The sequence below is a fragment of the Pocillopora damicornis genome, chromosome 3 (assembly GCF_964200805.1).
Source record: "Pocillopora damicornis chromosome 3, jaPocDami1.2, whole genome shotgun sequence".
NCBI lineage: Eukaryota > Metazoa > Cnidaria > Anthozoa > Scleractinia > Pocilloporidae > Pocillopora > Pocillopora damicornis.
The window spans coordinates 24,083,055-24,099,504 of NC_142672.1; the positions used below are offsets into that span (position 1 = coordinate 24,083,055).

Genomic DNA, 16,450 nt, shown 5'->3' on the forward strand with positions numbered 1-16,450 from the left:
GCAACAACTATTCGCAAGGGAAATTCTCGAACAGTTTCAAAGCCAGTGATATGGCACGAAGTGCACGCATTCTTAGAATGCGCTAGGAAGTAGGCCTCGCGCGCTCGTGCTCGAAGTAAAAGTCTTTTGTGACGACATGCAAGTGATCATTTGAAAATCATCATTCTGATGGCTCTGACATTTTGTCTGCGATTTTTGTTTGCAAATCGAGAGCAATTTATTGACAAAGTTGAAATGCGATTCGTGTTTATTTGGAGCGGGCTGTTGTGCCTCGTTTTTCTTGCTTCTTTCCCCGGCGTGGGCTCAGGTAAGAACCGTCGTCGTTTTTTCTTAGAGTTAATTTCTTAGAGAAAAAAACCAACTTTTAAGTTTGAGGTAGACAAAGAGCATGGACCATTAGCGCCATAAACGCGATTTCCAAATGATTCCTGGCTTGGCTCTGTTTCAGGAGCTGAGAAAGATCATTGAATCCTATGCAAACCCGTACAAGGTTTATATGCTCTAAAAAAACTACAACTGCCTTGGGCCCAGAACAATTGAGTCAGTGTTAACTGAATCTAGGAGGCACCTGTCTTAGACCGAGATCGGTTGAGTCAGTGGTCAACTTGGGGCTGCACACCTTCACTCCCCTTCGCTATAGTTCCACTTTTACAATTATAACTGTTTCAGTTTATCAATAAAGCAATGAACTGAGGCTGGTAACATTAGTGGTTTTCACATTTCCCGAGTTTATTACTGTCACATTCTATCTTGTTCTCTTAAGGCGTAAACGGACATCCTAAAGAATTACGAGGACTCATCGTGAAGAGTGTTCAACCCTTCTGGGTGTCCTTAGTAAGTTCATGATTAATTTCCAAGGTTGACGGAATCCCTCTCTAGCCCAATAAGATGTCGTGAAGGATATTTCCTGCTGTTCCGGTTTTTGCGCGTAACATGTAGTTCTAGTTTGCCATAAGCGACCTCATGAAGGTGATAAACTTGAGCATGCGCATCCGATTAAGTTAATGCGTATGCTGAGTGTTCATTGATTTTTTTCACTGATAATGAGTGCTAAACTCACGAAAAACTTCTCCCCGAATCGTCTCAAATCTACCACGCGGCGGAGAAATGAACGTCCTGCAGCACTATTAATGCTCGTAGCCTATATTTTAATAAGTTCTCAGTACAGTTGACTGGTGTGTCTATTCTGCTGTGTATGCAATCAGATATCCTTGACCTCAGATCAACAATGCCTTCCGCATGATGTGAAATCTTCTCCAGTTTGAAAAACTGCAATCCAGAAGTATTTCATGCTTCTTTTTAATCATTCAGAAAACTGCGTACTTATGGTTTATGGATCACACGAATGATGTACAGGATTTAATCGATTGGACTTTGAAATGCATTTTGGACGAGGAAGTTGATGGAAAACAAGGTTAGCTCAAGACAAAAGAACTTCAGAAGTTCAAAATTATTAAGTGTTCATGTACAGGTGTACGTTTTTCGTTGAGAAAGCTTGAATTTCGCATGACTTTCTTCTTGAAAACTTCTGGTGTGTTCTTTTTTCTATGAAACTTGAGGCGATCGGACTTAATTCAAAATTTGATGATGATAATGGTAGTGATAATAATGATGATGATGATGATGATCATAATAATCACGATGACGATACCAGTGATAGTGTTGATGATGATGATACACGGGTAAGGGTTGAGCTGTCATGTAATTCCCTGGCAGGTTTCACACGAGAGGAACTGCGTCGGCAGCATTTAAACATGATTGGTAACATTTTGGTGATCATTAAGATGTCAGTTGGTAGTCTGCAAATGTTTCGTAGTGCTATCAAGAAAAGCTTCTACGAGTAAGTGCAGTCGATGAACGTAAGAGCCACTGGAGGTCTTGTACCATTCCATTCCTCATTGTCCCCAACCCTACTCCCATTTCGCTATGTCTGCTATAAGATCACTCTCGTTCCAAGGGTCCTCGCTAAGAGAGAGGACCCTGACAACGAGTTTGCTATGAAACGTCCACCGAACACACCACAAATGCAAATGGATTGTTCCTCAAAGGTAGAATCAGTGGTTTGGCATAATTCCTAAAGTGCAAGAAAGAGCACTTGTTACTATGTAAGGCACGTCTAATGTATCGAATTGTATACAACTGCTGGTGTCATACAGGGAAGTCGAAACGTGTTTTGCGAAATGAAAAACACTCCTCGTTTATTTTCTTATATTTTCTCCTTTTTAATGAAAAAATGTCAATACCTTTCTCTCATGATCTGAAGATTCACCAGAATTAAAACGCTGAGTTGTTAGTATTCTTGCAAAAATTCTTAGTTCCCTTATCGGTAAAGTGGCAGCTATCTAAACATCCATATCGGATAAGATAAATAGATACATGAAAAATAAATGAATAATGAAAAGTTAAAAAAATGACTTCGAACTATTTATCGTTGAATGGCCCCAAGTTGTAAAAAACACTTATTGTTCGTTTTCTTTTGTCGACGAGGTGGCATTTCAAAGAAATTTATTTTCCTCAGTGAAGAAAATGTGAAGTCAACAACGGTGAAATATATCCTTATCTCACTGGTTAAACCTTTTCTTATGTCTTATTTTACAAGGGAGCTAAAACTCCGCAAATTAAAAGGATCAAAGACTGATTTTGTAAGAACTTGGCAGAAGAATCCAAAGGAAGACTTGATTGCGGGAAGCCAAAGCAATGGTGGAAGAAGAACCCATGGGAAACGAAAATAACCTTAACTGGTTAATACGTGTGCTAATCATTTTGATTTTCATCTGTTTAATTTTCATATTTTTAAAAAGGAAGATATACATCCTTGTAATAATGTGTGAGTGTGAGTGTTGCAACATCTTGAAATAAACATTTTTATCTCTTAAAGCCTGGATTTGTTTATTATCATGGTTATGTGTTTTTAGCTTGTCACGCAATCATGCATGACAGATACCTCCGGGACACAACAATGTCAGCTACATGACAAAGTCTTTGTTCATGACAGCTCATCAGAATTTCAAGGAAACATCTTTCAAAACATCTGAACGATGTCCTCTGAAGTCGTGCCGATCAGAATGCTCCAATTTCAAGTGCTCTAACACCTCGATTCTTTTTCAAATGGATGACAGAGAAGGGGAAGTTTCCGAGCGTCCTCTTAAATCGTTACACAACAGAATCGTATCGCCAGTGCTATTCATAAATCACACAGGACGAAGAGTCAATTTGAAATGGTTCAATTACAGTGGTGAAGAACAGTTATTTGCCACCATTGAGAGTCGAACGAACAATCGCCTTAAAATGAACACATATGTGACACATCCTTGGATTGCAGTGGACGAAGAAACGAATGAAAGGCTGTTACTGAACTTCAAGGAAACATTTTTTCCCGACGAGCCTGTTATACGGGGAGTAGACTATGATACCCGAAGATTCTATGCTTCTAGAGCGGAAATAAACATAACAACACCAGGTTAGTTGTTGTTCGCAATTTTTAGCTTCCCTCGGACGTACCTGTTAATTGAAAATATTGTATGGAAGAGCAAGAGAGTAATAGACAGCAATCTTCTGGAGTAATGCATCTGTAGCTTGTAATCGTTACAAAGTCTAGACGAGATAATCGGGCTATTGATAGCTGTAGAGGGGTTGTGTTATGGAGTGCATGCCTTTGAGGATGATGTCGGTTTAAAAATTAAGAGATATACCGTACTGTTTTCCTATTGGTGGCTTTTGCGAGGGGCAATTGTTAAGTTCCTTTTTGCTCCAAACTGACAGATTTACTTGGAAACCTCCCCGTGCCCTTCCAGTCGTACAGTACACTGTACATGGATGGACTCTATCAAAGATAACAAGATCTTTTAACCCTTTGACTCTCACGAGTGACCAAGACAGAATTTCTCCTTACAGTATTAATACAGTATCAACCAGATAAATGAGGAGAATAAAGAAAAATATTAATTTGGGAAAAATTAGTTGATCCAATACTTAATTCTATGAACTAACATTATAAGAATTGCATGGTTGACAGTAAGGAGAATTACACATTTGAAGTGGGAGTTAAAGGGTTAAAACACTTATATTCTACCCAATTATGAATTGACTGGGAAAATTTTTATAATTGATGAAAACAGGAAAATGTTTCCACATTACATGCCTGGGAATTTTAGCTTGGCTCCTATGATTTAATTTGTGGGTATTACTCTCTTAAAAATTGTATCAGGTAGTATGTGGTGAAGAACCATTTTTCATATGGATACACTTTTAAAAAATATAATTATTGTTGTCTTTAATAATTGAATGTTTTGATTACTCGGTAGTGTACAGTCTGGAGGAGTACTGCATGAGGTTCCTTAGGAAGATTGTTTTATCACAGAACATCAGGAAGTTACCCCTGCCACAGCCTATTCTCAATGAGATTTTGCAGAATGTTTCATGATCCACTTATAGACTACTTAATTTTTCCCATTATATCACGCATAAAAAAAAAATAAAAAAACACTTTCTAAAACATGAAAATACAGCAAACAGGTGCAGTTTGGTAAAGGTTGTGTTTAGGATTGGAGAGTGCTAGACACTGGAACCATAACCATTTATTTATGATTAAAAATCCACTGATGTCTTACCTGCAAGGTATATGCTTACTCTTCCATGTGGTGGTTGAAAAAAAATTTTTACCAAGTGTAAAACTGTGACAAATCACAGCATGTAAATCATATCACTACATGTAGAATTAATAAATGGGTTGACTTTCAAATAAGAATTGAATTTAATGTTTCTATGAGAAGCCACAATCTTGTGGGGATATTGTATTGGTTCACACAAATTGCTAACAAGTCACAAACAAAATTCTGTCATTTTCCAAGACTGCTGATGCTACTGCATTTGGTTAGCAATAGCATGGGACTTATTTCTTTGAAAATAGCTTGCACACACCTAGCAGGTCATGAATCAAATATAAGCAGATTCCTGTCTTAGAAAAAGTTTAGAACTCTTCTCTGTGGTAGAATAATTCTATTGGGTATGTGCTGTTGAACTTATAAGTTTATCCTTTTGATAAGAGCATTAAATCTTTCCCCCTTCCCCTCTCCTCTCTTCATACTGCTTCTTTCGTGTTGGGTCTGAATTTTTAGAATTAGATTAAAATGATTGTCAGTGTCACATGTAGACCTTACACTCCCACCCATGTAATTGTCTCCCTCCCCTCCCCTCCCCTCCCTTAAGAAGACCCTGACCCAGGATATGATACGTATGCAATGCTTTTGTGTCCTCACCATTTCCCCCTCAATCTTGGAGGTTTTTTCACCAGAGGAGGATGCCATTATGCAAGTTAAAAAAATTGTTTACATTACCTGAAGGAAGTTGTGTTGGTCTGGGGTCACACTAATGAATTTTAGGGCTGATTCCCTTATTTTCAAAGGATGTTTTTGTTTTAGTATCAAATTATTTGATAATTTTTGAAGAATCAAAGGAGATAAATAAACTTTTGCTTGTAAAGTCAACTAGGGTCTGGACCAGCCTGAGTAACTCAAGTTTTAAGGCTCCCTGGGTCTCAGTCTAGTTGTGATAGACTGATGACCTCTTGTGAGTGCTTTCAACTCACTGCTTTTAGCAATGAGCTACATGTGCGGTAGAAAATTAATTTTGTTACCTTAAATGGCATTGTAGATATTTGAGACCCTCCCCCTCGTCACTTTGTTCCTCTCGTGACGAAATATCGAATATCCACCCACCAATCATGATTGCTTCATGACCACGTGATTTGGATCCACTGTATGATCTTAGAGCCAAGATGGTGGACCGATTAGGTATGTGAAGGAATTGTAACGTTTTTCGGTTATTTTTAGGACGGGGTTTCCTGAAAAAACCTCATCAGGGTTTAATACTTCCTTAACTTTCGATCTTTTTTGATGATGGGCATTTTCATTGTGTGAAATACTTTCGATTGTCTATATTTGAGTACGACTTTTGATGTGAATGGCGGCCTGACAGTTCTCAGCCATGCATGTCATGCTAGCTTAATTCTGCGTGTAAGTGTCAGTAAGCTTTCGGATGAGGTTGTTTCATGATATTGCCTTTCGCTCAGCAAATTAGTCGATCGTGGCAGAGAGGGAACAATGGCTTATTTTTATGAAGGAGGTGTGCAGTGGGATTGGGAAAGGGTGAAACCACCATATTAGACGAAATTATAGACTTATTAAATATTGGAGTTTGGATATGTTTCATTACCTGAAGAGTCTAAGTAGCATTTCCTTCATTTAAATGATTTGTTTGTAGAAAGGTATCACAGTGTACCCATAAAATTTAATCAATCGCTTAAGGCTACAGATCGCTATTGAAACAACCGACCTGTGGTGTTTATGTCGTCTTAATTGTCTCTCCTTAATGCTTTTAAAATATTGTATGTGTGATAATTTCAGCCAATACAGAGGCCAACGAGAGAAGAATTACCAATGTGGAAAGTTGTTTTGGAGCATCTGGACAAGTAAGTATGCAGATCATGTCCTGATGTTGTTTTGGTCCTTGTGATTTGAATATGTATAGTAGACTGCTCTTTCTCATAACTTTGGTTTGACCTTAACGTGCATTAATAATAGGCATGCATTTGTAATCATGTTATGACTTGATTAAAATTTAGTAGGATGGATCTTGAAATTTGGAAATTAATACTGGTAATAGAACAGACAAGAGTTCAGTATGGCATTTTCCTATTTGATGTATGAATACCAGAACTGGATGACCACAAAGCAGAAGTCTTACTTATTGTTTACTATTAGTAAACTAGAATTACAGACCAAATTAGACACAATTTCCTGTTATGAGCAGTCAAAAGTAATACTCATCAGTCAATGGTATTCATAAATGGAAAACATACTTGTTGACTTTTTTTCCTAGATGAAATAAACCCACTAGTCCTAATAAAAATGTGCACACATGAAGTGTATTGTCTGTTTACGGAAGCATGACACAATAAATGTTTGAAAGGTGATGTTAATCAGTCAATGAAATTGGCATACTTAGAGAAAAGAACTCCAAGTACTTCCAATAGGAGTCAAACCTACAAAAAACCTTCTGATTAATATTTAAGATGCTCTTCCACAGAGCTATGGGAGATTTGTGACAGGCTAGGCCATTTAACTCGGTCCATGGTGAAAAACTTCCTGCATACTACTAGAATAGGATTATCAATATGTGATGCTTCTGCATTATGATTATGTAAATGATGGTGGTAAATTTTAAGCTTGATGATTTAACCCTTTAACTCCCAAGATCTGATTGTTAATTCTCTCCTCTTGCTGTCACACAATTCCTTGTAAGTTAGTGATGTGAATTAGGTGTAAGATCAAGACAAAAACTTCTTCCTGATAAATATTTAGTATTCTCATTAACTGTTGTCTAGAAAATGTATAGATATTGCAGGGAGAAGTTACGTGTTAATCACTTCTGGGATATAAAGGGTAAAGAGAAAGATGTTGTTATTCTGTCAGTGAATGATACAAGGATACTCAGAGAAAAAGAACTCAGAATGCTCCCAACATTTAATGTTTATTTCTAATTTTTTTTCTCTAATTTCTATTCTTTAGCCATTATTGGTTCCAGGAAGAGTACTGGTTGGTGAAGGTGTATTAACTAAACTGTGCCGCAAGAAGCCTAAACCACGTCAGTTTTTTCTGTTTAATGACATCCTTGTTTATGGAAATATTGTCATTAACAAGAAGAAGGTAATCAAGGTTTACATTGAATTTTTCTAAATGTAAAGAGCAAAGGGCAAGCTTTTTGTTTTTTGTCTCAAATAAAAGGTTGTGAAGGTTACATTACATTTCTAAATGCAAGCTTGTCATTATTTCATTTTGTATTCTCCAAGCTAGAACTTTTTTTAAATTAGTTGGGCAATTATCATTTAAAAGGCTATTCAAGTATGAACTATTTGCTAAATTCACAAGACATTAACTCTTTAAACCCCGAGAGTGACTAGTATGGAATTTCTCCTTACAATATCACCCCTGAATCACATGTTAAGATCTTGAGAATAAAGGAAATGATCACCGACGAAAGAAGCTTTTGACTGGTAAACAATTCTCCAATTCTCCTCGTCAGCATCTTAGGGAAAGTATAAAGGGCAGTGTGGAGAATATGGACACTGATGTTAGGGTGTAAAGGGTTAATAGTGATTTGACTTTCTTTTCAGTACAATAAACAGCATATAATCCCACTGGAAGATATCAAACTGCAATCCTTGGATGATGATGGAAGTGAGTACTGTTATGTTGTAACCCATGTTCTGATCAGAAATTCAATCCTTTTGCTATTGTATTTTGCCTGGTGAATAAGTAGTTGAAATATTATTTGATATGATATCAGAATAAAACCCTGCAGTTGTTAAGTTCATCTATTTATAGCACATTTTTGCAGGTTGATATGTCTATGAGGGAAGCTAGTAAGTTTAACTATGTCTATAATGGGGGGATGCCATCATACACACTTACCTTCCTTTTAAAAATGTTAATGACTGTCAAAACATTAATAAAAGTGGTCAGTCAAAACTAAGGAAGATATTATAATGAACCAGTTATAATTCAAAATAAAAACAAGCAAAAGTTATAGTCTGAAGTGCTTGATTAGGAGGGGAGCAAAAGTTTTTGTTAAAAATCATAACTCTGGGAAAATTCCTGAATTTGATTTGTTATCACCAGCCCCAATAGAGTACTAACTGGACAATGTAATTGGAAAATGCACATCATGCCTGTGTTACTGGAAAGCATGCATCATGTAGATGTGCTGTGGTCAATTTTTTTGTCTTGTCAACTGTTGTTTTTTTTTTTTATAAAAAAGTATAACCAATGGCTTGTTTGTGTCTCAAATTTAGTCATAGTTTTGATTAAATGGTAACAGGACTTCATGTTGTCTTATTCTGTCTGTAAACAAGTCACACATCTGATTTTGTTAATCACTTGACTGTGTGGTTGGCCCTTTATCCCCCAAGAGTGACTGGCTACTAATTTCTCCTTACAATATCACCTTTGAATCAAATGTAAAGTTCATGAGAATAAAAGAAATGATCACCAATTTAAGATTATCCAAAAACTTCTCCTGGTCAGAACTGATGGAAAGTATAGAGAACAGTGCGGAGAATATGCATACTGATGTTACAGTGTGGGGTGTAATGGGTGAAAGACCAAATTGGATTCCACTCAGTCCTATTGCCATTACTGATCAGACAGTACAATAAAACAAAACCATTGCAAACCTGGATTACTTTTGATGCCCCACTGTTTATTACTCAGTGTGCTTGCCTTCTAGATTTAAAGAATGGTTGGCAAATCATTAGTGCAAAGAAGTCATTTGCAGTGTATGCTGCTACAAGGACTGAAAAAGCTGAATGGATGGCACACATCAACAAGTGCATTCAGGACTTGTTGGCAAAAAGTGAGAATGAGCGCTTTAGTTATTGAACAGTTTGTACAAATTTAATTGTGTCATCTGCTCATCCACATGAGAGCAGTTCTGAGATGGACTGTTGTTGCAGTAGTGACTAACATAGGCCATCAAAATGTCAGTCACCGCTATCAGCATCGCTTCCCAAGCAACTCTCATGCGGATGATAGGGCCATGTGTTTAAATGTTACCCCCAGGCTCAAACAAGTTACCATATTTTTTACATAGTCAACAAGAGTCTGGAATCAGCCTTTCCTTATGTGTAGACTGCTTAAAATGAAATACAATCATATTATGCTTTCATGTAGAATCTTATTGTGTACAGACTTGCAACATGACCTGCAGTAAATTTGTTTATAACTAAAGGCTATTATATAATGATTATAATGGGACAAGGTAATCTCTTGAGTCTGGAATCAGCCTCACCTTCCGTGCAGACTGCATAAAATAATATACAATCATGTCATGTTTTTATGTAGAATCTTATTGTGTACAGACTTGCAACATTTACCCATAGTAAACTTGTTTTTAACCACAGGCCTGTATATAATAATAATGGAATGTGAGGGTTTCAGGAAACAATGGTCATGGATGAAACAATTGCCATGAATGAACCATATTTTAAGCTGACTGTTTAATGGTGTTTCTTAACCTTTTAACCTCTAAGAGTGATTAACATCTAACTTCCTCTTACTCTATCACCCTTGAATCAAACATTAAGGTTACGAGAATAAAGGAAATGATCACCAACTAAAAAAAGCTCCTGATTGTTAAATAAATTCTCCTTGTTAGCACTGTGAGAAATGTATGAAAACAGTATGGAAAATATGCATACTGATGTTAGGGTGTAAAGGGTTAAAAAGGGGTGTTTTGTTACCAGAAACTCAGTCTCAACCTTTGTTTCTTATTCAAGTTCCTTTTTTTTGTTTAATTATCTCGTTCTAGCTGGAAAGAAGGGAACCACGGAACACGCTGCAGTCTGGGTTCCAGATAGTGAGGCATCCACTTGCATGCACTGTTTCAAGAGCAAGTTCACTGCATTAAATAGAAGGGTAAGTGTTGCATGACTGATTTGTACTTATTGACTGAATGAGAGGGCTGGACAGGAAAAGACTTGGCTTCAGGTCATATGCTACCCACCGCATGTAGTTAAGTGCCTGCATTAATTGCAAGAGCGAAACATTTTATGGCAAGGCCTGACTTTTTTCAGTCCATAAGCATTTCATCACATTTTCACTTTTTTTATGCTAGTTTTTTCTTCCTAATACAATTTTTCCTCTCAAATTGCCCTGACCTGCTATTGCAAATTTTCTTACCTTTTTTTTTTTTGATTGCTTGACACAGCACCACTGTCGGAAGTGTGGTGGAGTTGTTTGTGGTAACTGTTCCACCAAGAAGTTCCTCCTCCCTGCTCAGTCTTCAAAACCACTGCGAGTGTGTGACAACTGCTATAATGTTTTATCAAGTGGCAAGACCCAGTCAGATCAAGAATCAAAGAAAAAAAGTAAGTTGAATGTGGTTTGTTTCAATTGTTTTTTTATGTAGTGGCAACTGAAAAGGAAAACAGTGGATGTTAAACTGCAGAGGGAATTTTTACCAGCCGATAAATGAGGAAAGCTTTATTTGGTGATCATGCATAATATCACCTGACCAGGCCATGTTTCAGCCAAAACAAAAAGTGTGAATCACAGGCATACAATTATGCATGATGTATATATAGGAGTATTTGTAATATTATATGATAAACAACTTCATAATGTCATTTCTTCCATAATATGGGTTGAATTAACTTGAAACATTTCATATGTACAATTTGGGTCGTCTTTTCTTGTTGTGGGTTGTATATTACACAGTGATTCATTTTTTTTATGTTAGTCCTGAAAGTTATGTTGAAGAAGGGTCATTTGACTCTCTTTGTAACTTGCTTATGTCTGTCTGTCTCTTGGACTGTCTGTCTGTCTGTCTGCCTACCTGACTAACTGACTGACTGACAGACTAAGATGTTTGCTGGAGAAGGACTGAATTAACCCTAAGCTCACTGACTGAGTTACTTACTGCTGTGGCTGTCTTTAGTCGATTTAAAGCAGTATAACATGCACAAAGAATGGTTGAGATTTGAAGTGAACATTACAATTATAGTACACAGTAGGTTTTTAATGTGTGATGTACACACAATGATTTTCTCCCCATCATGAGTAAGGTTTGACTGTGTTTGATTGAACTACATGTAGCAGTGAATTGTTGGGTTGCACCAAGTCATTGTGCTAAATATATCACAAGTGAAAATTTCACCCTGTCACATTGAAGACTAAAAAGTGAAGAAACAGACAATTGGATTCATGTTAACACATCAATGCATCTTTTACAAAGCAATCTACAACCATTAACTATAATTATGTCATTTTTCAAGCTGCTCCTACTCCACCACGAAAAGCAGAAAAAGAAGGAGACGAAACATCATCAGGAGAGGAGAACTCAGATGACGAAGAGGCTCCTTCTGAGAATCCTGCCGCATCAGAGTATCAAGTACCTACCACGGTCAGTGGAAGAAAATAATGATATTTTCTTTATTTATCAGGCTTAATTTTTTAAGATGTTAAATTGCACCATGAGATGAATATATTTTCCTGTTCTGATGCAACTCCCATTGAATTTTTGGTAAAAATTTGCCGAGGCAATTTTGAGCCTGAATTTCAAAATTAGTCTGACATTTCAATGAGGAAGTGGTTGACTTAATTTTTTATCTTGATTCAGGTCCCTAATGACTCTTGACTTTAATTTGATCTGTTAATGGCAGGCAGTTTTAAAATAAGAAATTTTATGACTGAAAAATATCAGACTTATTTTTTTCAAATGAAGTGTAGGAATTGGCATAATGTATTTGTGTCAATATTTATTTTGGAATCAAGGAAGAAAAAGGAAAAATATCAAGTCATGAAAATCAGTGAATGATTGTCGTTGTGTGGCAGAAACTCACACGCTTAATCCTTCCTTCATTCTGGAATTAAGTTTCAAGTCAAAATGTTATTTAACCCTTTCACTTCCAAGATCTAATTTGTAATTCGCCTTACTATCTGCCTTACAATTCTTATGATGTTAGTTCAGAGAATTTGGTATTGGATCAACTAATGATCCCATGATTGATATTCTTCTCTATTCTAGTCACCTGCCTGCTTGATATTATATTGATATTGTAAGGAGAAATTCTGTCGTGGTCACTTGTGGGAGTGAAAGGGCTAAGTAACATAATTAGGTAGACTGACTGCAACAATTGATACTTGACACCATGTGCTTCTCATCATCAATCTTTGGTAAACCCTCAAAGAAAATCTTGGACCTTACAGTAATTTATATGTCATTAATTGTAACTCATGGCAACCCTTCTTGCATGACCAATCAGTAGAGTCAGTTTGGGTCAATTTTTAATAAAATTTTCCTTTTTTTTTTTTTTAGCCTACATTTTACCAAGGCAATCAGGTGCCTGCTAAGGGGGAGGTGGACAGTGGATATGCAGAACCCAACTCAAATAAAGTATGATGCTGCACCAAAATTAAGGATTTGAGAGCTGAGATGTTTATCAATGAAAAGGAAGCATACTTCAATGTGGAAGAAGTTTTTTTAAAATATGGTTATTTACAGATATATATAATTACATCCATGAACCAAAGGAAAGCCAATCATTTCAAAGTTACATTACAAACTTTTATTTTAGTGAATTGGACAATGTGTCCTTTGTGGATGGGAAAAATCAGAGACAATTTTCAAGGCATCCCTTTTTCCTGCTGGTGCAGTACATGCTTACCCCTCTTAGTTTACTTTAAAGATTGGAATCACAGGACAATTGGCCCTCAATGAGGGATCTTCAGTACAAGAATTGCAGCAAAGCCTCTAGGCTTTTTTCCCATAACAGTGAAACATGCATTAAGCAGAAAAAAGCCATAGAGAACCCCAATGTTTCCTGCAAGAAATGATTCAAAACTACAGTTAGACAAAAAGTTCAAATAACCCTTTTCTCCCAAAATAGGATTTATGATCTGTCCTTTATGTATAGCATTCCTATACTTTCATTAATTACATGTAATAAGAGGGGATTATTTATCAATATAATTTTTAGGGCTGACCAATCAATTCTCAGTACCTGCTTTCTTGACATAATATGGAGATTGTGCGTAGAGGTTATGTGTTGATCATTCTTTGGAGTAAAAGGGGATAAGAAGAGATCCTGTATTTAGTCAATACTGGGCTATACTTTTCCCTCATGCTTTGTTCCAAGGGACTTGAATGAAAAAAAAAAAAACACTTCTACGAAGGCCACTTAAGCTCTGTTAACTCTAGGTGTCTGCTTAGCCCGTTAACCCTCAGAGTGCCTTGCATCTAGTTTCTCCCTACAATATCACTTCTGAAATCAAACACAAAGGTCATGAGAATAAAGGAAATGATCACCAACTAAAGAAGCTCTTGATTGTTGAACAAATTCTTCTTGCTGACACCTTGGGAAATGTATAGAGAACAGTATGGAGAATATGCATTCTGATGTTAGGGTGTAATGGGTTAAGACAGGATTCACTGTGGTCTGTATTTTTAGGGGTGATATGTAGTTAAATAGAGCAAAGACCAAAGTTTTTTCTGCAGCCAATGAAGTTCAAAAGAATCTGTACAAAGACCTGAATTGTAACAATTCTAAGTTTTGTCACAATGAAGCTTTCTAATAGAGATAAGAATAGAACAAATACTGTTTTAAATGTTTGTGTCAAAAGTATCACAATTCAAATGATAAATGTATTTTTTTAGCTGAAACTCCAGAAGCAAATTCTCAAATCAACTTTTTGTAATTATACACACTCAGTTATTGATAAGAAATCACCTAAATGACATTCCACAAATGCTTTACTCACTACAATTAATTTTTTCATGTGCTTAAATGTAAATGATAATAAATACAACGCATGGTTATCAAAGCAAGATAGGCAGTTTTGAAGTGATTGTTGAAAGAGCAACCAACAGCAATCCCAACTTGGTCACTTGTGTTTTCCTGTACGTCAGGCTGGTTGCCTTTTTTTACTACGAGTTCTCATTGGTTAATGACAATGTTAAGCTTTGTTCTGATTGATAGTTTGATTACTTTCAATTGGTTTCCAATGTTTTCACACCTAATTAACCGTTTAACTCCCAAAAGTAATTAGCATGAAACTTCTCCCTAATAATATCCATACATCATTCAGCAAACAGGTAATGAGACTATTCAAACTTTTCAGGTAGAAGCTTCTATCTTGTTGTAGCGCCATGCTCTCATAACTAGTTTACAAGGAAGTGTGTAGAAGCTAGAGGGGAGAATTAACGATCAAAACTTGGGAATTAAATGCTTAAAAACTGCTCTGAAGGTACATCAAGGGTCAAGGTTTGGTTGTCCTGCATGTTACTGATCTTGTTTATCTTAAAGGTTGTCAAATGTTGCATGGTAATGAATAACTTGTCGTGACTACAATTCCAATGTTTAAAACTAATTTTGAATGTTGACTGAATTCTGATACAATGAATGTCAGCCAAGAACGGCGTTGTTGCCCGTTTGTATAGCAATTGTTTATTTTGAATCATCTCTGATACTAGTATTGTTGCAAATATTAACACTATTTTAATAGTTATATAGAATTGAGAAATTTTGATTACAAATTTACGTAGCTAGTTTTTCAAATAAACCGCATCTCACTTGAGTATGAAAACAATTTTGTTTCTGTGTTATGTCTCTTAAAAATCTTTTGTTGGGTGGCCTGTATGTGTGCTTGTGTATATGTATGTTTATATATGTTAAATATGTATATATATATATATATATATATATATATATATATATATATATATACACACACACATATATATGTTGAGTATATATATATACACACATATATATGTTGAGTACTAGTTATGGTCACTATAAACTCGAAACAGTCGGTAAGGTCTATCGCATTTCGTTTTCATTGTAATTTCGCTCGCTAAAGGTGTAATTTCTCTTCGTCGAAAACTAGCCTTATTGGCTAACTGGATGTTAACTCGGCTTGATTACTGAAACATTTGGGGATTTTCATTGGGATACCAGTAAATAAATGGTCGAGTCTTGGTTCTGCGAACTGCGTGATAAGGATTAATTAACGTGTTCTCAGCCAATGAGTTTCCTGAAATCTTTTGAATATGCATTGTTGGTGACAGAACAAGGTAGATTTACACTAATCGAGCAGTTTTCAACTGAGAATCGAAAGTCTTCTATTACTTAGGTTTTGCTTACACTGCTCTGTGATTGGTCCAGAAAACTCGCGCTACCATCTCAACCAATCAAAAGCAAAATTAAAACCAATCGAAATCAAGTCACTTGCGTTTTCCCGCGCTTCAAGCAGGTTCACTTTCAGTTCACACATGAGAAGATCATCAGTTGATACTCTCTTGGTTCACATTAGTTAATGACGATGTTTTAAAACCTTGTTCTGATTCGTTGTTGTGGCTACTGTGGTTTTTTTGTCGACGCTTAAGTGGAGCCACAATACGGGCATAATTGTTTTAAATTCTCGACAACCGTTTGCGAGGAAAGATGCATAACCTTTTTTCCGAGTCAACAAACGATCGCGATCAGTTACAGTGAATTTTAATTTTATTAGGTGGACAGTAACGTAACCAACTCAATTTTGACTTCTCACTTCTTTCTCCAGTCGTGTTTTTCGCGAACAATTAAGACAGTCAGACGAAAAATGAGGGAAACTTTTTATTCTGTCAAAATTACGGTTCACGTGCACTCGGCCTCAGGCTCTTGCAGAAACTTGACGGCTCACACCTGAAAAATACTTCGAAAATACGGGATGCATTTCTTCAAATGCATCATTTTGCTCCTTTTTTTGGTTAAAGCAATTAAATTCTCTGGTACCGTGAGTTTTTTCAGTGATCACAGAAGACGTCGGAATGTGATGAGAGCTTCAGTCATCTGCGATCCATTGCAGAACAAACGAACGGAAAAATGGAATCTATTTATAACGGAGTCACGGAA

At 36.3% G+C, this 16,450-nt stretch overlaps 3 protein-coding genes across 3 annotated transcripts; all 3 read left to right on the forward strand.

Annotated features, from left to right (window-relative positions):
• The first annotated feature begins 175 nt into the window (after window positions 1-175).
• Window positions 176-2,877, forward strand: LOC149048955 (uncharacterized). Its single transcript, XM_089200566.1, has 5 exons — window positions 176-307; window positions 764-834; window positions 1,312-1,414; window positions 1,717-1,840; window positions 2,600-2,877. The coding sequence occupies exons 1-5, from the start codon at window positions 235-237 to the stop codon at window positions 2,730-2,732; spliced, it is 504 nt and encodes a 167-aa protein (XP_089056692.1). The 5' UTR covers window positions 176-234; the 3' UTR covers window positions 2,733-2,877.
• A 96-nt stretch (window positions 2,878-2,973) lies between these two features.
• LOC113683172 (von Hippel-Lindau disease tumor suppressor) lies at window positions 2,974-4,967 on the forward strand. Its single transcript, XM_027200386.2, has 2 exons — window positions 2,974-3,460; window positions 4,305-4,967. The coding sequence occupies exons 1-2, from the start codon at window positions 2,989-2,991 to the stop codon at window positions 4,421-4,423; spliced, it is 591 nt and encodes a 196-aa protein (XP_027056187.2). The 5' UTR covers window positions 2,974-2,988; the 3' UTR covers window positions 4,424-4,967.
• Window positions 4,968-5,699: 732 nt separating this feature from the next.
• LOC113683170 (pleckstrin homology domain-containing family F member 2) lies at window positions 5,700-15,143 on the forward strand. Its single transcript, XM_027200384.2, has 9 exons — window positions 5,700-5,792; window positions 6,405-6,469; window positions 7,569-7,706; window positions 8,174-8,237; window positions 9,286-9,411; window positions 10,366-10,472; window positions 10,765-10,924; window positions 11,831-11,958; window positions 12,874-15,143. Exons 1-9 carry the CDS (start codon window positions 5,777-5,779, stop codon window positions 12,955-12,957), a joined length of 888 nt encoding a protein of 295 aa, XP_027056185.2. The 5' UTR covers window positions 5,700-5,776; the 3' UTR covers window positions 12,958-15,143.
• Window positions 15,144-16,450: the final 1,307 nt, after the last annotated feature.